The following is a 23204-nucleotide window of genomic DNA, read 5'->3' as shown; positions in this document are numbered from 1 at the left end:
GGTAAGAATAAAGTTTGATTTATTTTTAGGATATTTTTATCGATTTTGTTTTTATCTACGTCTTTATCAACTGAATAATTATTAATTAAGCGTAAAAACATGAAGAACCACCTGATTTTAAATAATTTATTTTTATAATTATAAAATAGGGAAGGGTTTATTTGTAATTTGCACAAGGGCAGCTCCACTTTACCGTTTGCTACTCGTTATCAGGATGAAGCCACTCAGTTGGCAACGTGCGCGCTGCCAAAGGGTTCTTTTGATTTGACGAAAATAGCCTTGTTATTTGTGGATAAATACGAACTTTACTCATCAAGGGTGGGTGTGAATAGTGATTAGAACAAGGGCTTTTGAGTAAATGCAGTCAATAAGATGGGTCCGGATTTATTGGAATATGCTTTGCAGTTCAAATGCCAGGGTGTTCCACTGTGAAATAATCAGAACAAACGAGAAAATTTATGTACCTTCAATTTTAAGATTATTAAAAAAAAAAAAATTAACAAACTTCGTTGAAATTAATATTTAAAATTTGTTATTTTGGTTGGATGGTTAATTGGAGTATTATTTTTAGACTTTTATTAGTTGAGATAATGGAAAATTTTGTTTAAAAGATTTTATTTTTATTCTTACTATTCTTTACAAACAAAAATTATAAATTATACCGTGTTTTTTTTTTAAATAATAGACAAAAAATATTTTTTATGAATATAAACAGAACCGTACTGAAGCCTAAATGTACAATGTTAATTATAACAAAAAAACAAAAATTACACACCTTTTCCATTGTTATGTTTTGAAAAATCAATTTAAAAATTACATTAAAGAAAATTATTCCACCGCATCTCATTGTTCAGAAAAACAACAAGCATTTGTGATTATTTTAGCACTAGTCATAACAAAAGGAAAACTGGGGAAAAAAAACAATAAAACGCCAACCATTCCCAATAATTGAGTACCAACAACACCATGGGAAATGGAGATAAGAATGGCAGTCATCACAGTGATCATGCTTTTCATGTCTAATGAATGTGCGCTTCCTCCAATAAAAAGAAAAAAAAAAAGGCTCTCTTATTTTCTCTACTCTAACAAGCCACAGTTGGTGATTAAGATCTTGGAGTATGGTCTGTTAAAGCCTCTCTCTGCTACCACTGCTCTTTTATCTCCTATCAACTTTGCCACCCTGCCACCGTATATAGAAATTCAAATGTAATAAAATATATCAATCACTATGATGATCAGTACATGATACATGAACTAATTAAGTTTAGGTTTTCATACTATAAACCCCAAGTAGTATTTTTGCACTTACTTTTGAATAAAGCTATCACTCTAAAAGCTGGTTGTTCAATGACAAAGTGGAAATTAGTGAGGAAGCAAAGATGAAATGTAGAATTAAAGGAAAAAAAAAAAACACTAGTAAAAAATTTATAAACCATTACCACTTTCCCTACTTTCTAGCATCGTAATATAAAATCAAACCAATAATTCCATGTGGATGAAGTTAGCTCATTCTTTTGAGTTTTTCTCACTTGTTTTGAACCAAAGGATGTAAAAACAGAAAGGTAAACAGTGAAAAAGTGTGTCAGAGGGAATTGATCTCTCCCTCTCTCATTCGGCAAACAGAAGAGTTTTTTTTTTTTTCAAAATGTGTTACTAGACTACTAAAGCAAAGGGAACCCGCGCACATATTAACGCTGGGATCATCCGCACATGACCACTATTCACATTCTCAAAAATATACTCTCATACGTGATCATTTATGAAGATCTAACATAGTTTGATTATCGATATGAAGATCTAACAGATCCCGATTACTAATAGACCTTGCAAACTGTAGAGTTACCATCCTTCTCAATTCTAATGTTTAGGTGGCGTAATAAATTTTTATTCCACAACTTTATCACTTAAAAAAACCTAATAAATCACCCCACTACCATATCACTTCAACATAAAAAAGCAAGGTAAACCATGTGTTTACCTGAAATAAGGTGAGCTAGTATTCTCCTGAACGGTCTTGACCAAAGCCACGCTCTCCACCACCTCCATGCCAAGCAACACCTTCCCAACCACCAACGTGGAAGCATCAAGCTCCGGCGCATCTTTAACCGCAATCACAAACTCTGTTCCATTGGGCTCCTTCCCTACCTCTTCCTCATCAATCTCCAACCTCCCTTGCCTAGCCACCAACTTCATCTTCGGACCGGGTTTCAACGGATCCCTCACAATAATCCCCACCGTCCCCGCCGTGTTCCTCGTCCCCTTGCACAGCTCCTCCGCCGCCTCCCATTCAGCCACCAACCCTCCCTCCGCTTTATCCACGTTGCCTCCCTTCTTCCTTGCTAACTCGGCGTCTACACCGTATGATCTCACACCTCCATGCTGTATGTAGTTTGGCATTATCCTGATGAACTCTTTTCTCCGGTAGCTAATGCCAGCGGCACCGGTGAGGAGAGAGATGAACCTTGAGACGCCTAATGGTGCTGTGTCCTTGTAAAGGCCAATGAGGATTCTGCCGATGGGTTGGTTGTCAATGGAGATGTCCATGAAGGCCTTCTGAATGGAGGTTTGGTTGCCGCAGTTGTCAGTGGTGACATCTTCACCTGTGTTGGGTTGTGCATGGGAAGGGGAGGGGAGGAGGAGTGGGAGAGAGATGGTAGTAATGGCGAGCTCTCGTCGGAAAATGAGCTTTTGAGGAGGTGGAGGTGGAGGTGGTGAGTGAGGTGAGTGAGAGTGAGAGTGAAAGGTTGGTGGTGGTGATGGAGGGTTGAGGAGGTGAGGAGGTGGGTTGAGGGATTGAAGTAGATGCCTCATGGTTCAAGATGGTGTTGTTGTTGGACTTTGGAGTGTTTGATGATTTCATAGCTTGGGTTATTGGTTTGTGTGGGTGGTGTTTGAAGGTTGCATTGACTTTGTGGATAAGGTTTGGGGAATGGAAGTGTGTGTGTGTCCCATAAAGATAACGAGAAGCTGATTTGCACTGTGTATTATATATACAGAATGAGGGGGAATCAGTATGACTTACCTGATGGGGAAGAACAGGAATTGGGATGAATTGAAGCCACTCTTATGTGTTCCTGTGTAAAATTGTGAAAAGAAAGAGTGCCTGCATTTGCTTCATGATTCAGTAAGCAACCATGCGTGCTGAACAAATTAAGAGAGTTTAAAATCTGTTACCATTTGCTCTGCTTCTGCTGTATCTGTGAGTGCCCGAAGTGTAGAGTTTGACACATTGGTTTTCTCTTTGCTGTCAGGATTGTTGAAATGTAACATTTGCAACCTGCATTTTAACATGTTTCATTCGTAAAGAACTTTAAAAAGAGATATAATTGCAGACAGTTATAGTGGATGAATAAGTGCAATTACCCTATCTTGAAGGCTTGACACACCTTAGCATAAACTTCTACTGATGTGAAGACTATTCCTTTCAGAAGAAAACCAAACAAACCAAACACTGAAGTCAGGAGTACTATTGCAAAACTAAGACCAGTGTTAAAGGAAGAGAAATATAAGGGTGAACAGGGGAAAGATAGCCATTGAAATAAAGAGGCTTTTTTTCTTAAACTCCAAAACTAGAAACCAAGAATTTTGACGGTTAGATGAATAATGTCAATTGATATCATCCTCAGAACTTCTTCAAAAGTTGCACTACTGGCAACAATATGCGATGATATAGACTATTTTAAGAAGTTATGGGTAATCCATACTTTTGCATGGCCTTCTTCTCATCCAACTAGGTTCTGAATTTTCCAGTTTCACCACGAATTTGAAAGTAATAATAAAAAGCAAATTCCTGAGTTTAGTTTCATAAACTCAACAAATCTGAAAGTAACAATAAAATGCAAATTCCTGAGTATAGTTTCATAAACTCATAACTTCCACAACAATATTACTTTGGTTGCATGTTACATTCAGGGATTAAATAGCTCACCTCATCTATTTTAGTATTGGCAATCAGTGATTTGTTCTGATCCCAAACAATAAAAATCTAAAATAGTTCACATGGAAAATACCAACGCCAAAATGTAAAAATGCAGAATACTGTCCACTTCAAAAACCAGTAAAGCCAGGCACAATAATTATCATGCATGTGAAGAAAACAAGGCATTTGACTAAAAGCTGCTCTATAAAAGTGAGCAAGCCTTTTATGTACACATTAATTATTAATGCTCCAACACACCAAAAATAGTTATAATTTTATACTAAACAATTCTATTTTCATTAGATTTTGGCATATGCTAGAAGTTGCACAATTGTCAACTTTCACAATACCACAGATTTTACACTTCCCTTGACAGAGCTTTGTTACTCTCAAAAAATGTTAGGTACTACCTCTGTATTACCAGTGAGAATTCTGAACAAATAGTTAAATGCTTGTTTTTATCAGAAAAACATTGAACCCGAGTTTTCAAAATTTAGCTTTATGGTCAAATTTTCAAACAATCCCTGCCAAGAGGTGTTAAAATGAGATGAAGTTTTGGTCAGATCAGTGGTTATCTTCTTTCAACTGATCAGTTCTATTGAAAACTATGCCTCAAAAGTAGTGATGCCATTATCATTTACTAAAGAGAGGCTTTTTTTATGCATTTCAATCAGAGTTGAAAGTTTAGTCTAGAGGAACATCATCTTTGCTTTTCTATGAACTGATTACAGGTTTCACCTCAGCAAATGAACTAAATTGTACACTTTAGTTTCCAATGCCTCAACCAACACTCGTCATAATTCACAAATACTCAATTCACTTAAAATCAAACATGTTTACATCACAAATTCAATTCCTGGAAAATAATTCATAACAACTAACTAGGAAGTCCTGAGTTAACTTCTCACGCTAAAAATGGAGAAAAGAATTGCTTTAGAAAGCAAATGCTTGCATATGATGAATCCAAGTTTGAGAATAGATCAGAATAAATTATATTCAATAAAACTTACTCGCAGCAATATTCTGGAAACAGGTAGCTTGGAATTAACAAAAAAAAAAATGCAAATGAAGCAGCTTACTATCTTCGGACACAAGGCATCAACCTTGAGTCCAGAATGCTTAAAAACTTTCAAAGGGGGAAGAGATTGTTCCCACAAGTTCCCACAAAGTAAAATTTCTCATGATTTATGCTGCTTATCAAAAAGATATAATTAATATCTATGCTTAAACCTCTGTAAAACAATAATGTGCATACAAATCTATGAATTTCATAAAACATTTAAAAAGGTATGGAGAATCAGCAAGAACTCAGAGTTAGTGACTGCATCAGGAAATGCTAATCTGCTCCATAGAGACGACTTCTCATGCATATTATCAATTCCAAGCGTATTCTGGACGGAAATTATGAGGAAGCTAACTTTTAACCATCACTTGTTAAGATAGGACAAAAAATTCAGTGCAGAAACAAAACATTCCCCTATTTTCTGTAACGCAAATTTCTTTTGACAAGCATGAGCTAGATGATATGTGAGAAGTGAAATACAATTTAGTATAATTGTAACCACAGTCAACAGTAGGAGATCATGTCAATTGATTAAATATTACATGCATCAATGCAATAAAAAAGAAAAGCCTTGCAACCAGAGATCAATGTCACCATGAAAATATTCAACTGATGGAACCACAGTGTTTGCACTTGAACTTAATAATTCTTTAGTATGCTTAATCTTGGATTTTATTGCTAACATATAGCTATAAACCATCAGTTATTAATATACAAAAATCAGTGCAGAAACAAATATTTTGAAACTGTCCCTTATCTTCTGTAACAAAAATTTATTCTTAAAAACATAAGCTTGATGATATGTGGAAGGTGAAATACAACTTAGCATAATTGCAACCAGAATCAACAGTAAGAGATTATGCCCAATTGATAAACTATTACATACAGCAATGCAATAAAAAAGAAAGATGCTCTTCAAAATAGAATATGAAAGTGGCTGTCACCTTGCAATCAGAAATTAATATCCCCATGAAAAGATTCAACTGATATAGGAGGATCCACAGTGTTAGCACTTAACAATTCTTTTACTAGGTTTACCCTAGGATTTCATCGCATCAATACCATTCCTCGTTTGCGTCCATAAAAACGCATCTCCATGTTCATATCTCCAACTTCGGATCCTTAACCTATTAGAACAAAATCACTAAGCTAGTATGCATCTCCAAAATCAATCTAAATGCAAACAAAGAATTTCATAGATGCCGAAAACTGCTAAATTTTATATGAAGTAAAACAATGCCCCATTTCACCTTTGCAAAGGAGATCTGAAGCATTTGGTGGTTTTAGATCGCCGGAGATGGGAATTCCGCCATGGAAACCGAGGGAAAAGCAGCGCAGAGCTCAATGTCTTGAGAAAGCGAGGGAAATGATAGTGACGATGGCGTGGAAATGCACCGTTAGAATGTTGCCACGTGGAGAAAGGAACCGTGACCGATGAAGGTGGGTTAGTGATCTTGAACTGGAGATCACTTGCTGAACGGCCAGGATCATGAGGGATCTATCACCGGGCCATCACCCTCTTGATCAAGATTGAGAGTGAAATCGAATAATTGAATACAAGCCTAGTAGTAGATTCTACTGATTCAACCCCAATCATGAAACAGTGGATCTGGATTTAACTGTTGATGATCATAAAACCTTAAATTTTGCTTTTAAATTGATTCCTCACAGGGTCTTGAGTTTGACTTTTTTTTTTTATACATGATTCAGGTATAATGATAAAATAAAAAATATTTATTTGAAAATATTTATTTATATTATAAATAAAATTTATATAAAGGTAAAATATAAATTACGGACATTCTTAAAACATCGGTAGAAAAGATAAAATAAAAAAGAGAACAAAGAAGAGACAGCAGATATAAAAGAAGGATAAGAAAGAGTTAAACATGAGTATAAACCGTGCCAAAAACTATTATATTTGTTAGGGAAGTGGGTAGGTGTGTAGGTGTGAGGGTGTTTATATTTTTTTTTTTTTTCCAACAAAGGGATTGCAAATAAGATTGGACGGTCTAAATTGCTCAACAACTGTTTGGATCGATTATTGAATGGCTATCAATGCATTAATAAACACTATTCATCACTCTATAATGTTACTAGGTATAGTATGAACTGTTGATCACATTGAGTGTTGTAACTAAAATGAGCGACTCAATTCAATAGTTAAACCACGGATGTCTTTAGATTACAAATGTCCTACAAATCTAAGGACGTCAGTATTGTTGATAGGTGTAGTACAAGTTATTCATCCTATTGAGTACTATTGTGATGATGTGCGAATCAATACAATGGTTGATTTACAAATGCCCTTAGATTACAAATCTAAGGATATCCATTAGTCATAATACAAATTGTTGTCTCACTAAATATTGTAATTATGATGTGCAACCCAATCTAATGAATGATCTACGGATGTTTTAAAATACAAATCTAAAGACATTCGTAGAAACCGGTCCTTATATACGTACATATTCTTAAATTATAAATCTAAGGACATCAGTAAATTACTAGCCTTTTAATTTATATATATATATATATATGTTGATATCATAAAAATTGACAACTATTACGTATATGGACATGGATACTAGTATACTACCAACATAATTTCATCGTACTGTTTTTTCTTTGAAATGTGTCAGGATCTAGTGTTTCATTAGTGAAATTTTGGTATAATAAAACTAACACTTTATTTTTCTCGGTGTCCAAAGGTTCAAGAATTGAATCCAAGATGGTGTGCAAAACATGATTTTTAACAAGAAAAAAGAAAAGAAAAAAAATCAAGAAGCAAAATGTCACTACACTAGTGCACTTCATAATCTAAACCTTTTTGCTTGTTTTGAAATTATAAAAATTCTTAGTTCTTGCATTTCTTTTTTACTTTTTTATGTAGCTAAAAATGATTCCCTAGAGGAGTGGTGGCATGTGATGGATGGATGGGAACTGGATTCTCTCATTCGTGGCCATCTAAAATCCACCAAAAGAGATTTCTCTTGGATCATGCATGAGTACCATGTGTCATTCTCTCATAAAATTATAAATAATCTTTTGTAAAGCTGCTTAACCAAATAAAGGCCAACCAATGTTTGTCTGCATATTTACATGTACAATGAATGCTAAAAGAACATGATCATAAATTATTTTTATATATGTCAATAGATGAACTTATTATCAACACCACACACACACACACACACCCCAACCATCCCAACCCCCACAACACACACCCCCCCAAAAATATAATAATAATAATAATTAAAAAAAAAACTTCAATCAATAACATTACAACAAATTACAGTAAAAACTAAGCCGAGCAATTAAAACACTTATTCTTTATATGAAAAATTAAAAAAAATAACTTATTCTCAATATATAATTAGTAAATTGTGATAAAATAATTAAAAATATGTATATTTAGAATGATTTATACATATTATTAAAAACAAAATAACAAAAAATATATGTAAAAAATATATTAATAAAAACTCTTATTATCTTTGAATGAAGTGTATAACCAAAATATCTCATAGTCCAGTGTTATTTTAGTCCCATATGAAAAATGAGGTGAGACATGTTACTGGTTGCTTTTATTAAAAAAAACTATTTAATATGAAAATTATAATATTTTCGTGAGGCTCCTTAATCTTCCTGACCCGCTTATGTTTATGCAATTCGTTTGGGTTTCCTGGCGCTTGTTAGTGAGGCCGTCGAGTAGAGATATAGGCGACTTAGTTGTGAAAGCGATTGTGTGGAATATTTGACTGCACATGCTCTTGTCTTGATTCTCTACAGTGCCGGATGGAGCCAGAGTCAAGCTGGAGGATTCCATTTATACCATTTGTCATAGTTTGGAATTCTTAGGACCTTGAGGAGGCTCTTGATCAGATCCCGGGCTAGCTTAGTTGTTGTTGTCTTGCGGGAGTCTTCTCTCCTCTTACCTTTGTTGTTGTTTTCCTTGTCTTTTTTCAGGTTTTGTTGTTTTGTTGGTTCTTATGGCACTACTCCCAGTGGTTTACTGCTATGTTATTCCACCGCCTTTTAGTTTAGTGGAAGATTGGTGTATGCTCTCTTGTTTTAATTGACGTGGTTAATCCACTTTTCAAAAAAAAAAAATAAATAAATAAAAATATCAAAGTTAACAAGAACTCCAGAATATATGTTTTTTTTTTTTTTGGATAATTTGTTAGTGTTCAAAATTTATCACTCATGATGCTGCTTCAGTGTGCAAAAAGAAGCAATTGAGTGATTTTATAAGGTATACGATGTAAAAACCACTGATTTTAATGAAGAATAATCACTGGCACAGGGAGGAATATGAGAAAGCAAAAGATCTCAGGGGGTTATCCGAAAATTCACAAAAAAAGAAAAAAGAAAAAAAGGAAAAAAATCTCAGTTGTCACTGGGTTCATCCACACATTCTATAAATAGAGCCCTCTTCTTCCCATTTGTTCCCCACATCGTCTCCGATCTCATCGCCGTTCTCTCGAGCTCGCTTGGTGCAGGTCGGGACTCGACCACTCCGGCGTCCGATCCGCTCCGGCCGTGGATCCCTTCCGTTTCGGCCGGCTCCCCACTTGCATCAAGTGAATTCGAGAGTCACAGGCGTTCCTATCCCTCACCGCCGTCGAGATCCATCTCAGATCTCAAACATCGGTATTCTCTTTCTAGGTTCTCTGAAATTATCGTTTGATCTTCAGCTTGGTTTTGAATCCATGCTCTTGTGCTGTTTCTGGTTTTCTGATCCGTGTTCTGATGGATTCGATCGTGAGTGACTCCATGATTTGGATTTTTAAGTATCAGCTCCATCGGAAAGTCTTTTTGGTTTTTAATTTTTTGCGTCTTAGATCGAAAGCAACTTCTCTGGATATTCTTATTGTTTTCAGAAATTTTCTCTATGATTTATTGCTGTTCATGTTCGCCATCAATCACATTAGATCGTATTTTTCATCGTCGAGGAAAACCTTGTTAAAATTGAAAATATATGTATATATATATAATTAATTGGTTTCGTTTGAAGAATTTATCCTAAATGAATACCTTATCAGAGTGAAGAAATCGAAAAATTATAAATTTAAACGGTAATCTTTTGTAAAATTTATCCTGAATAAATACCTTATTGAAATGAAGAAATCAAGAGCCAATAATTTTAACTGATCGTTGGTCTGATTTTGGAGTTAGAAATAGTAGATCTAGTTATTTTTTTAGCTAATATACATGTTGTGTTATGATAAATAAATTTGTTGTGTGATTTTGTCTTGGTTCATGTTTCCTCTTATGTTTATATCAAACCACAATAATGATCATAAATATCTCTTTGTGATGTTTTTCATTAATACTTATCCTTCTATTTATCTGTTTCTTGTAATGAATGCATGCTCATGGTTTATCTCATACCATTAGTGTTTAGGGAATATTTCCTAATTATGGACATATGAGTGTATCCTTCTAAAATTGGTTGGTAATACACTCTCTCTTGCTTTGCTCTTTTCATCTACTGTGTTAGGCCTTAACTATGGCATGAAGCAAAAACAGCACGTTGTTAGTTTGCCCCACACCATTAGCGCTCAGGGAGTATTCCCCAATTATGAATGTACAGATACTTTGTTGGTAATGCATGACTCTCTTTTGATCTCTTTTTTTTTTTGTTCATCTATTGTGTTATGCATCAACCAAGGTAAGAAACAACTACTGCATGTTCACAGTTTACATATGAATGGCACTGTAATGTTTGTCAGTAATCTACTACATCTTTTGCTCTGCTTTTTGGTGCCTATTGTTTTAGGCCTTAAACAAGGCATGGAAGGACAACTGCATGTTCTCAGTTTACTGGACAACATTGGCATTAAGAGGATCATGTCATAAATGTCTGCAGTGTAATGAGTCAAGAACTGATGTTGAAAGCCTATTTCTACATGATCATTAGAACTTGGTGGTGAAGATCTTTTTTTTTTTTGGTTGCCCTCAAGTCTTTGTGTTGTATGGAGCGTATGCTTCTATATATTAAACCACTTTAGCCTAAAACAGCATTAGAGCTGTTTTACTGTTCAAGAAACAGTTCAGTTTATGAACTTATTATCCATATCATGTTGAACCTTTGTACTTCCTGATTTTTGTTTCTTGTCTTTGTAAATTCTCTTATATTTCTTCTGGTGATCTTTCACCATTAAAAATTTTTCTTTTCCCCTTGTATATGGTTCTTTAATCTTGAATGCTTTTCATTCATTAAAATGTTGTTGTTGCTTGATATGGTATAATATCTTCTTTGCTCTTATTGCTTCATTTGTAATTTAAAGCTATTAATATCTAGGTTGTCGAGTGCCATATGGTATTAAAGCCTTGTTTTACAGACAGCTTTTCCAGATCATCTGTTCATCACCCTTACAATTTAAACAAAACTAGGAGTTGGCTGGCAAAATCTAAAATTTCCTGGTAAGCATTTTGATAAAGCATTAATTCTATACATCAATCATCTTGTATTGTTTATATGGGGCATGCACATCTGCACATCCTGCAAACTACTGAGTTTTGGACAAACACTGAGGTTTTAATATTTTATAATGCATTGACAGTGTGGATCACACTATATGATGTCAATGAGTGACATTGATCAGAATCTACCAAACATTTTGTTTGATGGAGCTAATAATGCTGAAATACATATGGTGTCTTCTCTTGGATTGCCAACTCTGCCATTAACTCAATCAATCACCACATATATATCTTTTTGTGAGCCACTGCACTCAGCACCGACAATTTGTTACTTGACTCCATCTATGTGTTGGTTTTCAATATTATTGATTCATTTGCCCTGTAAACCAAGGCAAGTAGATTAAAGCAAGAAGTACCATTAATGTTCCAACTTGGTAGTGAATGACCCTTACACAGTCATCAGCTAGCTGGCATCTCAACAAAGTATAAAAAAGTCTGCATGCTTGTTGATTAAGAAATACTTATGTCATTTTCCAACATTTTTTTTTCCTTGTTGATTAAGAGATACTCTTGTCATTTTCCTACTATTTTTTCTTTGATATGCAAGAAACTTTAGAATTTTCCTGAACTACATTTGGGTTCTCTTCTTCAAGATCTGCCTTGTTTCCATCAGATTATCCCTTGCCCAAGTTGTTTAGGACCACACTTTGTTGACGATTATGACAAGGCTTTATGCCATTATCCTGCTTTTGAAAGCTGACGAAGCTTTCTGTAGTAAGAGCGTGCACTGGCTGAGGATGGAGCATTCAATTTGTCATCTGGTTGATCAATATGATATGTACAACTCCAATAGATGCAAAAGAGTTAGAGATATACAAGAAAAGTTTCTTTAATTCTTTCACAAAATATCTTTTCTTTCTATGCTAGTGACACTCAACATGAACTTTCAAAATTTCTCATCTGTCTTTCTTTAAGGATGGGTGCGAAATGATAAATTTTTCTATCAAGTTTTTCCCTGGAGAACCTGAGCAAAATGCTTAAAAAAACACAGCAAAACTACAATAAAAACTAGAAGTGAAGATCACTAGCCACCGCCACCTCCTCTAACCAGTTCGGGAGAGGCAGCCCTCTGTGAAACACCCGGATTCCTCAACGCGAATTTCGCGAGTTTGTCAGCAATCAAATTCAGCTGTCTGGGGATAACCTCCAACCTGACGGAATTGCATTCCTTAAGATACCCCCGGATCGTCTTGATCGTCATGTTGAATCTCCAGTTCATCCACCTATCATCTGTCTCAATGATCTCCACCAAAGTGATGCAATCTGAGTACACCAGTTGGGGAAACAGCTTACAACTCTTGCATCTCCTTAAAGCCTCCTCCAACGCCAACAGCTCAGCCTTTAAAACATCTCGTTTGATTGTATATGTAAAATCAGAATTGACGGAATATTTACTATATATATCACAGAGACAATTTTGTTAATTTGAATAAAATAATGATGCGCGCATGAATAATACTTCGTTTTTTTTTCATGTTTTCAGGAGCTGTCAGGAGCTGAACTCAGGACAAGTTTGGGTATTGTTTTCGGCATTTGGTGCTTGCCATCGGATCACATTGTTGCATGCATATATAATAAGGAAAGAACTCTACCATATATTGTATACCTGATTGAATACCAGCAAGTTCAGAACAAGCAATTCCTTGCACTTGCTATGAGTTCATCACAGCCATCAAGCCCAGCATTCCTAAACAAAAGAGAGTTAAGCCTCCTGCAATACAATGGTTCCACCCTCTCCTCCACTGGCACAAGCTCTATCACCTCGTCATATGCCGGATAAGTTTGATGAATTAGCTGAGCAAGCATTCCCACTTGATTAAAATAAAACCAGAGCCCCTCACGGTGTAACGCAACAAGTTCTTGCAGCAGCAAAAGTATTTCATTTAACATGAGAGACAAAAACTCTGTTTCCCATCTAGAGTCTGTTTGAATGTAAAATAGAGAACAAGAAGTTGAGTTGATGAACTATGAAGAGAATTACAATCCATTGGTGTATAGAAAAGGTGCTTGTCATGTACATGCTGAGAACTAACTTCCATCTCCCATCAATACAGAGTCTATCTCTTAAAAGTTACATGTGAGCAAACCCATGAATCAGGAATTAAAGGTAATATCATACAAATGGTTGTCATGCTTCAATTTAGTGCATCAGAAGATTCAAGCATTCTCCATTTGCCTCACTTTTAGAGCATGTTCCTCCTTCCATTGCAACAAAATTTCATAGGCAAAGATTGTTCAGAGAAAAAACTGGTAAATTGAAGTTGCATCTCCAAGTTAACCACCATCACTGGTCATTGTTGTGAGAAAAGAAGCTGATTATGTACTTTTTTGGCAGCGGCAAGTCTTGACAGAATTACGTATCTTCTATCTGAGTTTCGGAGATTGTATTTGGGTTCTCTTCTGGTGACTCACTGGGCAACCTAATAAAGCTGAGTAGATAGTTAATTAGCCACAAACATCATAAAAAACACTAAACCACATTCTGCAGAGAGTTCTGCATCTGTGCTGAAAAGGAAACAGATGTGTAGAACATAATTAAATTATTCTTGGCAAGTGCCCTCAAATGCAGAGCAACTTTCAAGGAAATAAGTAAATATATCAACAAAAGATGGATTCTCATATCAGATGCCATGAATAAAGTTACTGAACAATCAGAATGATCTAATTGAGAGTCCAGCCAATTTAATTTCAGTAATTCATTGTGACAAGAGACATACTTCTGTAGGCAGATTTTTGCCGTCAATTTTTTTAATGAGAAGCAACAGCTTTATCTTTAAAACTAGATGGAATTGGTCCAAAGGGTAACTTTGTCCACGTTAGCATGATATGGAATAAAATGAAATGAATGAGGTTCTTGCTTTGAGAAAAATCTGCAAACATTTTAAATGGTTGATTACCTGTTTTCAGAAGTAGAAAATAAAATATTATTTAGTAAAAGAAAAAGTGCTGTACTTACTCTTCATCAGTCTTTGCTTTCTTTTCTTGCCCATGATCATTTCTTGTCTCGAATGAGCGCTTCTTGTCGTGGCTTGAAATCATAACTTGAGGATCATCAGGGACTATAGAGGTATCGACAGAAGCAATTACTTGATCATTCTCTTGAGAATAAGATTCATTAGGGGCCGGTTTGAAACCACTGTTTCCAACTCCTGATAATTGGCTACCTTGTGCGAAAGCAGGCACATATGGATCACTTTGAATTAATTCAGAATTTCCTTGAGACAGAACTTCATCATTTGGTTTCTTTTAATACAGAAGAAACAAGGTGTGGTACTTCAGCATTGACATGCTCACACGACGGAAATACTTCAGAGTCATGTCCTGTCAGCGGTTTGCCATTTTCTATAGCTGAATGAAACCCTATTCCAAACTGAATCCAAGGACCAGGCTGATCCTCTGCAGATCCTACCAAACCCGCATTCGTGTTCAGATTTACTGCCAAGGCATCAGTTCCATGAACTGCAGCATAAAATCTACTCTTGGATTTTATAATTTGAGACATTAGAGCTTTGGTGTCGGAACCGCCTGAGATATCATCAAGAAAGGACATCAAAAAATTTTCTAGAACATAAAATTATGACAAGATGTAGCTGTTAAATTACTCAAACCAACATTAATTGACAGACATACTAAGAATGGACTCAATAGCAACACGTGCAGCTGACTGTTCTGCCTCTTTTTTAGTCTTCCCATGAGCACCAATATAAGATTTGCCTCCAAAAACTAAAGTGGAGACGAAAACGGGAATCACACTTCCTGATTGAGCTGTTGTATAAACAGGCTTATCTACAGTCGCCTTCATTGCATATTCATTAAGAATGGACTTGCAGAAAATCTTATCCTGCCAAAATAAACAAAGATGACTTCATAAACTAAGGCGGCATTGATTGCAAACAACGCAAGGTCATATGACTAAATGTCACTCATCAATAAAATTAGTTGCATGAACATGCGGCAATAAAGACAGTTGCTGATGGATGCATAGTAAATCAGTAAGAAAAACCATATTATCCTAGAATTGAAAGCATGACCAATTAGTTACCTTTAAAGTAATACTCGATGTAACGTTTGTAACTAGAGTAGAATCCAAAAATAGTATGACAATTGCAAATGGGAATTTTAAAATTATGCAAAACATTGTCTTTAAAGACTAAAGCACCCGAAAGAAAGGCATGTGCAACAACAATTCAATACTTAGATAAATATGATGGGAAAAAAACAAAGCGAATATGATGTTAAGGAGAGTTTCAGTGACATAGAATACAAAATATAAAACTTACCTGGTGAATTAGATGCATGCCTTCTTGTTTTGTCTTTTGCAAGATCCCTTCAAGGGCAATTCTCGCTGCATCTTGCTCTGCCTCTTTTCGATTACTAAAAGTGCTGGATGACACAAAGCCTACTCCATCTATCATAACAAATGATCTAAATTTTGGAGCATGTTGTTTTCCTTCATTAATAGTTTGATATATAGGCAAGGGAATGAGAGATTTCTGTGCATACTCTTGTAATTTGTTCTTGTACAAGAAATCCTCTGCCATCCAAATAATCAATTTCAAATCGTGCAACCACAGATGGGACAACAATAACAAATAAACTTTGCAGATCTTTAAATTGTGAAAATACATATGGCAAAACAATAATAAATAAACTCTACAGATCTTTAGCTCATTAATAATAACTTAAACATCAAAATTAATAAAAAAAATTCATGTGAAAGTTTAGCTTTCAGTTTGTGAACACAACCATAAATAAAATATGAGCAAAACTAGATTAGCATCATTTGTTATTAAAAATGCCACCTTTGGACAGGAGCAGCACCCTTTCTCATTGCGTGAATGACCACCATATATGAAAATCAGTTAATTTCCCACACGACATAAAGTTCATAGATCCAATCAAAATAGGAATTACAACAAAAGCAATCGACATTTTCACACCTTATATATCATTAAAAAAAACCAATTCAATTCTCAATCGTGCTACAAAAACAACTCCATATATTTCTACTAAATCAAACAACCGATTTTCCCACAGTCAATCTGATCATTGAAAAGGCATAAAAAAACAAAAACAAACAATCAACACCACTGATGAAATCTCTCGGAGCAAAAGAAACGACAAACAGATGAACACTTAAACTGAACGAATATACTTCAATAACGACCAAATCTCACTAGAAAAAAAAGTGAAATCCAATAACAAAACCATCACAGATGCCTTAAGGACGCTTACTAGGGTTTCGAGCCGGTACGAACTCCATTTCTTGGATCAGAGAGAGAGAGAGAGAGAGAGAGAGAGAGAGAGGAAGGAACAAGTGGAAATGGGAGGAGGGAGAGGGGGGAGTAGAGTGGAGTATATAGGGGTTTGATGGGAGAGAATCACAATTTGGAGTTAGAGATCTGATCCCGAGGCAAATGAACGGTAGATATCAAGGTTTAGTTGAACATGGGTTCTTCGGAGCAACCAATGTTCTTTCTAGGTCCTACTAAAATTTGGAGACATTAGGGCATGCGGTTTTCATGTGATTAACCCATGTGGTACTAATTCTAAAGTTTTATTTACTTTATGAAAATAACAATAGTTACAAAAAGAAGTCTTAAAATAATAAATTATAAATTATTCAAATGGTACTCTACTCACACCTGAAAATGGAACATTCTTATTTTATTTTCTTTTGTTTTAAAAATACAAAATTTAGATGCCATGTTGATGGCAAAACTGCTCAAGTCCAGTGTGGACGGAGATTGGCTGAAGGTCGAATTTCTATGATAAGATTGGCTGAAGGTCGAATTTCTGTGATAAGATTCTGTCATATGATTTGTTTATATTTATTAAAATAATTTTTAAAAAATTATTTATATATATACACAAATGAAAAAAAAAATGTAGAATTGGATGAAAAACACTGAGACAAATATTAAGTAAGAGTGATAAAATTCCATATTGTTTGTCAACAGTCTTTTTCTCCCAAAAACTAGACAAAAACAAAAGGAAATCATAAGCAAAAGATTGCAGTGAAATAACTATTCATGCAAACACAGAAGAACAACCCATTAGAGGGCTACTGCATTCCCTTAGAAGCTTTCTCACTAAAACACTTGCACTGAAATTTCAATGTGGCTTGCTCCCAAACTGGATGAGAAAATTTCAGTTTTTTATCGGTTGCATCTGTAGTAAGATGGAGCTCCCTATATTGTAAAATAGCATCAGCCACCTTCATCTGCGTTCTCGGAAATTGTTTCCTGTAACAGATGACCATGCCAAAATTTGTCTTAAGCATCGTTCAAAGCCGAGTTGAAAGAGATGAGCACTGAAATTTTCATTAAGATCAAGGAATATGATACACGAAGCATGATACGCAGAGTTCATTGTCATCGACACAAATGCAGTAAATCTACTATGAGAAATTTCATACTGATTGTAACCTGGATGTTGACGGTACGAATAAAATAATACATTAAGAAATGAACTTCATGGGACACTATTTGTACTCTGTGGCACTAGAATAAGGATCATACTCGATCGAGACATGCCTTAAAAAAGAGAGCAATAAATGGCATTCAGTCAATCACTGCGTATTTTAGGAACTCCTACTCCCAGGTTTAAGAAATTCATAAAAGGAAGGAGGAAGAAGGTAGTTCATTGTGCACTTACTTCAGATTCTTTTTTTGGTTTAACGACCACACACTGCGAGGCACTGATGCTAGCGCTCTTAAGTAAGCTACGAGCACTGTAATTTGGCTTGTTTGGGCCATTCTCTATTAGCTTCGCATTTTCTGACACCTCACCTTGTTGTGACCCAGGTGGGCTCTCAAGTGCAACACGAGCAACCAAAGCTGATGCTGCTTCCTTTTCGAAATCATTGTCTTTGGGTCTCTCCCTAGAAAACCAACAACACAAGCATTAAATTTAATGATTTAACTGCATATCAGTGCTTGATGAAGTTGAGATGTTCTTTGACCATAAAAAGATTTGTGCGGACTTGGCGACCATCAAATTGGTTGGAGACAATTATGAACAAGTAGTCAAGAAACTGGGATTTATATCTAAGATCAGTAAATTACCTGGGTAAGGAGGCATGCTGTCGCTGTAATGGAGTGCTTCTTTCACCCTTACTGTAGTGCTCTTCAAGATGTGCAAATTGTCTCCTAAAGCGATCAACTCCACTGTAATTGAAGACTTAATTTAGTTACCAATATTCAACTAAAGAACTTTGGTTCTTTATTCACTCAACTGGAGATTTAGTGTTTAAACTCAAAGGGGCAACACTCAAAACTTTGCAGCAAAACAACTTGGTTGACAGTGATTTTATGGTTCAAACTTGGTGCAGAAATATTTGGCTCTAGGATAATACACAGAATGCTTGACATCTTTGTGATAGAACCTTTTTCACACAATAAAATGCATGTAATTTTGCTATAGGGAATTTGTTCTGATAGAGGAATGGACCTTGGGTACATGAAGCTAGTTTGATCTGCACCTCGAAGATATTCTTGCAGCATCTGCGGATGGTACTCCAGAATCTGTTTACTTTTAAAAGGAAATACATTATACAAGAAATTTGCAGTTGCTAGGTGCGAAATTGATATTAGTCGAGAGATGTTAATATGTGAATCCAACAACTACCTCTCTGTAGATTAATTCCCGGACATCATCTTTTGTCAATTTCCTCCTTTCAAACTCAAACTCAAGTTTTGAGATGGGCTGCGTGGATGGTTCACGCTCCACATTGGCCAAACCTCGGAAGTACGGATCAGCTAGTGCCTGAAAGCAGAAGACACAATGATATCAGAAGCATTTGAGGAGACATAAATCGGCCTTCTGAAGATAAATTTTATCTTAAATTCATGTTGAGAGATAAGCGTCCATCACCAAATCTTTACCTCTTCAGCAGAAGGTCGATCTTTGGGATCAAAAGCAAGTAGCCGTTCAAGTAAACGAAGAGCCAAAGGATCTACGTTAGGGAACTTTTGTGAGAAAGGAACTGGGGGCTTCTTCCTCATGTTACTTAAATACCTTCTAGCTTTGTCATTTCGAATCTGCAGATAATGCTTATAGGTAAGAACCACGTCTACAACAGATTTCATAGCAAATTCATACAGAAATTGCTAGAAAGAACTGAAAAAGTACAAAGTCAAACATGTCAATATAGCAATCTTGGGATACATCTTAAAAAAGCATAACAAGATCCCCAAATTCCTACTTAGAAATTAGTGAACTATACATTAACACAAGTGTTGCACACAGATTCAAAATCATCCTTCAGCTAGCACTAACCTGCCTTCATGCACAAGTTGAAAAGTCTAGTTTATCAAAAAATCAAACTTAGGCCATCTCTCTCAGCTATGAAAATCATGCAAGAATATATATTTTAAATCACAAGAGATAAATTTCAAATGCAAATGGACAAAAACAACAGTCTCAGAGAGGATATGTGAGGAAAACATCATGCATATCATCCTAGAACAATCTTACATTTAATAAAGCATAGTTTGTTTATGCTGGATACAGAGTTACACATATATATAGACAATAAATACAAATGAAAGAAAGGGCAGAGTAAGCCAACCCTTGCTAAAGATTCAGCAGAAGGAGTGCCAAGAAGATCAGTCATGAGATCCAACTGATGCACCACATTTTTGCCAGGAAACAATGGTTTTCCAGTTAGCATTTCAGCAAAAATGCATCCAATGCTCCAGATATCAATTGCAGGTGTATACTGCAAAACAGAAAGTCTTAGAATGCAATATTGGTGAACATTGCTACCATTTATTTAGAGTAGTATAACATTACAACATCAGATTCTACCCACAGAGTCCTTGCTACTGATTCCTAGCTTTTGATATGGAAGCATTATTCTACCAAATTATTTTGAAGTTGGGGATAATTATGAGAATATCAGAATCCAACTAAAATTACACAAACTAAGGAGAGGAACATGATGAAATGTGAAAGAAAACTTCACCTCCAAGAATTATCACATATTTAAACATGTTGGGTAGATGCAAGACTATCATCCACCTCAAGAAAAGTCTCTCTAAACATATGAGAAAAACAAATTCAGATGATCCAAAATAGAAATCCCAAAGCGTGGAGAATCATCTACTACCAAAATCACTCTCACATCTAGACAGATGCCAATCAAAGATACAAAATAAGAGTAGAGCCACAAATCACACATTCAACATTAACTAAATGATTTGCAAGAGAATTATAAGCAAATAGAAGAAATCACTGAAGACCATGTGGTAAAATTAACACCTGAAAAATTGATACAAGAAATATGAACATTCACAAAAATTCAGTCTCTAAGACAGCCTACCTTAGAGAAAAAGGAGCCACATAACTCAGGCGCGCGATACCACCTTGTTGCCACATAATCCTACAATAACAAAAAAATACCCAATTTGAAAGTTGCTAAGATGAAAATATATCACACTGGTAATTTATGGGTACAAAAATTATGAATATTGACCAACATCAGATTCATATCCTGATAATTAACACTAAAACTACATAATCTAAACAAAGATTGCATTTAGTTCAAAGGAGGGTATTTACATACAGTCCAAAATATAGCTGATGGTGCATCATTAAATGATGCACGGGCAAGCCCAAAGTCACAAATTTTCAGCTTGCAGTCTGCATTTGCGAGAATGTTTTTGGGCTTCAAGTCCCGGTGAAATACATTCGCTACAGCATTAAAAAACATACCATTGGAGTCACTGACATGAAGAATCTAAAATGCAGCCACATTATCAACTAGACATATGTTCAACCTGTGTGAATATATTTGAGAGCTCGAAGTAGCTGGTATAAGAAAAACTGGTAATGCTCAGGGGTGAGATCATCATTTGCCTTTATTACTTGGTGAAGATCAGATTCCATCAGTTCAAACACAACATATATATCCCTAAATTCTCTCCGTGAAGGAGGAAGCATTATATGCTTTATTTCCACAATATCAGGGTGGCGGAGAAGCCTAAGCAGCTTGATCTCTCTTAAAATCCGTGTGGCATCAGAGACATGCTCAAAGACATCATTGATCTTCTTAATGGCTACTTTTTCCCGTGTGTGAGTGTCAATGGCCGCCCCGACCACGCCATAGCTCCCCTTCCCAACCACCTCCTGTATTTGGTATTGGGTTGCTTCACCATATTCCGTGAAGAATTCCTTGTCAAACATGTTCTGAATAACTTGAAAAAGAGCATTTTTAGTACCAAAATACAATTTCAAACTGGAAGTGACAATTATCAAATTGAACAATTACCAATCACACAAAGCACATCATCTCCAGCAACAAGACAAAATAACAAACTTTTTCAGTGGGGGAAAAAATGAAAACAGTTAACTAGGGATATTGAGAAACGGACACTGTTAAAACTGGGATATTGCAATTCATCATTGAACACCTTTTTGATAAGAGAAAGCCAATTACCAATGGATTCAAACCAAAAAAAAAAAACATAACATTCAAGTGAATAAATCTCATTTCATCCTCTAACACTTCCTAGTGTGGATTCCGTCTGAATTTAAACTGTGCCATATAATAAGGACAGAAACCAAATCAAATTAGAAATCCTATTGATAGGAATCCAATCGATCAGTTTTCCCTCGCTTTGACATCACAACAAGCAACATATTTGAAAAGAAAAAAAATAAAAAAAAAAATCTAAAAGCCACCAACCAAAATTCATGCTGGTTAAAAGACAGAAAGGCAAAGAACAGTGACAAATAATTTAAAACAGAAAACAAGACCCCAAACAACATATGCTAGATCAAAAAATAATTAAACACAAACTCTGCACAAAGGATCGGCAGCGACAGATAAAAAGAAACCATTAAAAAACACAAAATCAAGATGAATCCCACCTTGCCACATATAATTTCAACACGGTTACCAGCCAAAGAACCACATCCAACACTGGAACCTAATCAAAACAGTAAAAACTCACCGAAGAGAAAGCGAAGAAACACGCAGAAATAAATTAGAACCAAACATGAAGTTGCGCATTAAATGCTATTCTTTGAACGAATCCCCAAAAAGGAAACAATGGCCACGTTTCTATGGCCGGTGTCAGAGTACGAAAAGATCATCAATCCATCACCAAATCATCAAATAAAAAAAGAAAACCACCAAAGAAAACGAAAAACAGAGCATAAAAATCAAAGCTTAGATGGCAGGCCTTCTTATGAGGATCAGCGGAGACGGGTAAGGCGATCCGCTTGGGGACCTTGAGGGGCTTAAGCCCGCACAGATTGGGGTCTACGATGATCCGTAGATCGTCCTGCTCGTCGTCCTCTGCTTGACGAGATGCGCGGCTCAGGGATGAAGGTGCGGGTGTGGATGCGGATGTGGAGCGGCGTTGGAACCAGCGGCGTACGCCATCGACGAAGGAATTGGTACCCATATATCATGGAAAGATGCGGCATTGCCCGCTCTAGCTCTCCCTACTTTCCCTCTCCGCTCGCCATGCCACCATCTCTCTCGCTCTCTCTTTCTCTGTGCTTAGACTTTGGAGGCAGATGAGGAAATGGATATATATTTAGAGATTTATATATGAATATTAATTAATAATTTTATATTTATATTAATTTGTAGTTGTTTTTATTTATGATTATGATTATATATATTTATATTTTCTTAATTGAGTTTGTTTGTTTTCCTAACTGTGTTTTAATTGTGGTTGTGTTTTAGTAACTGCTAATAGTTATTAGGATAACTGTGTT

The 23204-nt window shown here is 35.6% G+C and overlaps 5 protein-coding genes across 11 annotated transcripts; 2 read left to right on the top strand and 3 right to left on the bottom strand.

The window, feature by feature from the left end:
- Positions 1-818: 818 nt before the first annotated feature.
- Positions 819-6407, bottom strand: LOC120261244 (peptidyl-prolyl cis-trans isomerase CYP26-2, chloroplastic). Of its 5 annotated transcripts, XM_039269046.1 has the most exons (6): positions 6233-6381; positions 5927-6109; positions 3364-3421; positions 3175-3277; positions 1979-3103; positions 819-1180 (listed from the first exon to the last, which is right to left on the bottom strand). In XM_039269046.1, exons 5-6 carry the CDS (start codon positions 2809-2811, stop codon positions 1078-1080), a joined length of 936 nt encoding a protein of 311 aa, XP_039124980.1. In that variant the 5' UTR covers positions 2812-3103; positions 3175-3277; positions 3364-3421; positions 5927-6109; positions 6233-6381; the 3' UTR covers positions 819-1077. The 5 variants fall into 5 exon arrangements, with proteins under 5 accessions (XP_039124980.1, XP_039124981.1, XP_039124982.1 ...); XM_039269047.1 differs by lacking the exon at positions 3364-3421; XM_039269048.1 differs by lacking the exon at positions 5927-6109.
- On the top strand, positions 2820-11075 carry LOC120260162. The gene is made up of 3 exons (XM_039267604.1): positions 2820-2874; positions 9411-9635; positions 10765-11075. Exons 1-3 carry the CDS (start codon positions 2820-2822, stop codon positions 10842-10844), a joined length of 360 nt encoding a protein of 119 aa, XP_039123538.1. The 3' UTR covers positions 10845-11075.
- Positions 11076-12434: 1359 nt separating this feature from the next.
- Positions 12435-13337, top strand: LOC120261317. The gene is made up of 2 exons (XM_039269172.1): positions 12435-12838; positions 12955-13337. The coding sequence occupies exons 1-2, from the start codon at positions 12671-12673 to the stop codon at positions 13249-13251; spliced, it is 465 nt and encodes a 154-aa protein (XP_039125106.1). The 5' UTR covers positions 12435-12670; the 3' UTR covers positions 13252-13337.
- Positions 13338-13432: 95 nt separating this feature from the next.
- Positions 13433-16793, bottom strand: LOC120261316 (double-stranded RNA-binding protein 4-like). 3 transcript variants are annotated; one of them, XM_039269169.1, is made up of 5 exons: positions 16707-16793; positions 15752-16005; positions 15102-15312; positions 14428-14996; positions 13433-13900 (listed from the first exon to the last, which is right to left on the bottom strand). In XM_039269169.1, the coding sequence occupies exons 1-4, from the start codon at positions 16732-16734 to the stop codon at positions 14704-14706; spliced, it is 786 nt and encodes a 261-aa protein (XP_039125103.1). In that variant the 5' UTR covers positions 16735-16793; the 3' UTR covers positions 13433-13900; positions 14428-14703. The 3 variants fall into 3 exon arrangements, with proteins under 3 accessions (XP_039125103.1, XP_039125104.1, XP_039125105.1); XM_039269170.1 differs by having other exon boundaries at positions 13433-13891; XM_039269171.1 differs by lacking the exon at positions 13433-13900 and adding an exon at positions 13907-14341.
- Positions 16794-17387: 594 nt separating this feature from the next.
- Positions 17388-23015, bottom strand: LOC120261315 (mitogen-activated protein kinase 9-like). Its single transcript, XM_039269168.1, has 11 exons — positions 22661-23015; positions 21254-21662; positions 21040-21167; positions 20797-20856; positions 20044-20193; positions 19358-19513; positions 19101-19238; positions 18924-18997; positions 18539-18640; positions 18129-18354; positions 17388-17716 (listed from the first exon to the last, which is right to left on the bottom strand). Exons 1-11 carry the CDS (start codon positions 22883-22885, stop codon positions 17681-17683), a joined length of 1704 nt encoding a protein of 567 aa, XP_039125102.1. The 5' UTR covers positions 22886-23015; the 3' UTR covers positions 17388-17680.
- Positions 23016-23204: the final 189 nt, after the last annotated feature.

This window comes from Dioscorea cayenensis, chromosome 5 (genome assembly GCF_009730915.1).
Source record: "Dioscorea cayenensis subsp. rotundata cultivar TDr96_F1 chromosome 5, TDr96_F1_v2_PseudoChromosome.rev07_lg8_w22 25.fasta, whole genome shotgun sequence".
NCBI classification, from domain to species: Eukaryota; Viridiplantae; Streptophyta; class Magnoliopsida; order Dioscoreales; family Dioscoreaceae; genus Dioscorea; species Dioscorea cayenensis.
This window is presented reverse-complemented; position numbering and strand designations above follow the sequence as displayed.

Bases quoted from the DNA above. Each gene is read 5' to 3' on its own strand.
- LOC120261316 (XM_039269169.1), bottom strand. From the start codon at position 16,734: ATGGAGTTCGTACCGGCTCGAAACCCTA. The intron at 15,313-15,751 runs GTAAGTTTTATA...TTATTTTGGCAG, and splicing joins GCATGCATCTAATTCACCAG to GATAAGATTTTCTGCAAGTC. The intron at 14,997-15,101 runs GTATGTCTGTCA...ATGATATCTCAG, and splicing joins TGCTATTGAGTCCATTCTTA to GCGGTTCCGACACCAAAGCT.
- LOC120261244 (XM_039269046.1), bottom strand. From the start codon at position 2,811: ATGAGGCATCTACTTCAATCCCTCAACCCACCTCCTCACCTCCTCAAC. The intron at 1,181-1,978 runs GTAAACACATGG...ATACGGTGGCAG, and splicing joins ACTAGCTCACCTTATTTCAG to GGTGGCAAAGTTGATAGGAG.
- LOC120261317 (XM_039269172.1), top strand. From the start codon at position 12,671: ATGTTGAATCTCCAGTTCATCCACCTATCATCTGTCTCAATGATCTCC. The intron at 12,839-12,954 runs GTAAAATCAGAA...TCATGTTTTCAG, and splicing joins CATCTCGTTTGATTGTATAT to GAGCTGTCAGGAGCTGAACT.
- LOC120261315 (XM_039269168.1), bottom strand. From the start codon at position 22,885: ATGGGTACCAATTCCTTCGTCGATGGCGTACGCCGCTGGTTCCAACGC. The intron at 21,168-21,253 runs GTTGAACATATG...TTAATGCTGTAG, and splicing joins TCTCAAATATATTCACACAG to CGAATGTATTTCACCGGGAC. The intron at 18,998-19,100 runs GTAGTTGTTGGA...AAAAGTAAACAG, and splicing joins GGGAATTAATCTACAGAGAG to ATTCTGGAGTACCATCCGCA.
- LOC120260162 (XM_039267604.1), top strand. From the start codon at position 2,820: ATGGTGTTGTTGTTGGACTTTGGAGTGTTTGATGATTTCATAGCTTGG. The intron at 2,875-9,410 runs GTTTGTGTGGGT...TTCTATAAATAG, and splicing joins TTTCATAGCTTGGGTTATTG to AGCCCTCTTCTTCCCATTTG. The intron at 9,636-10,764 runs GTATTCTCTTTC...CTATTGTTTTAG, and splicing joins ATCTCAGATCTCAAACATCG to GCCTTAAACAAGGCATGGAA.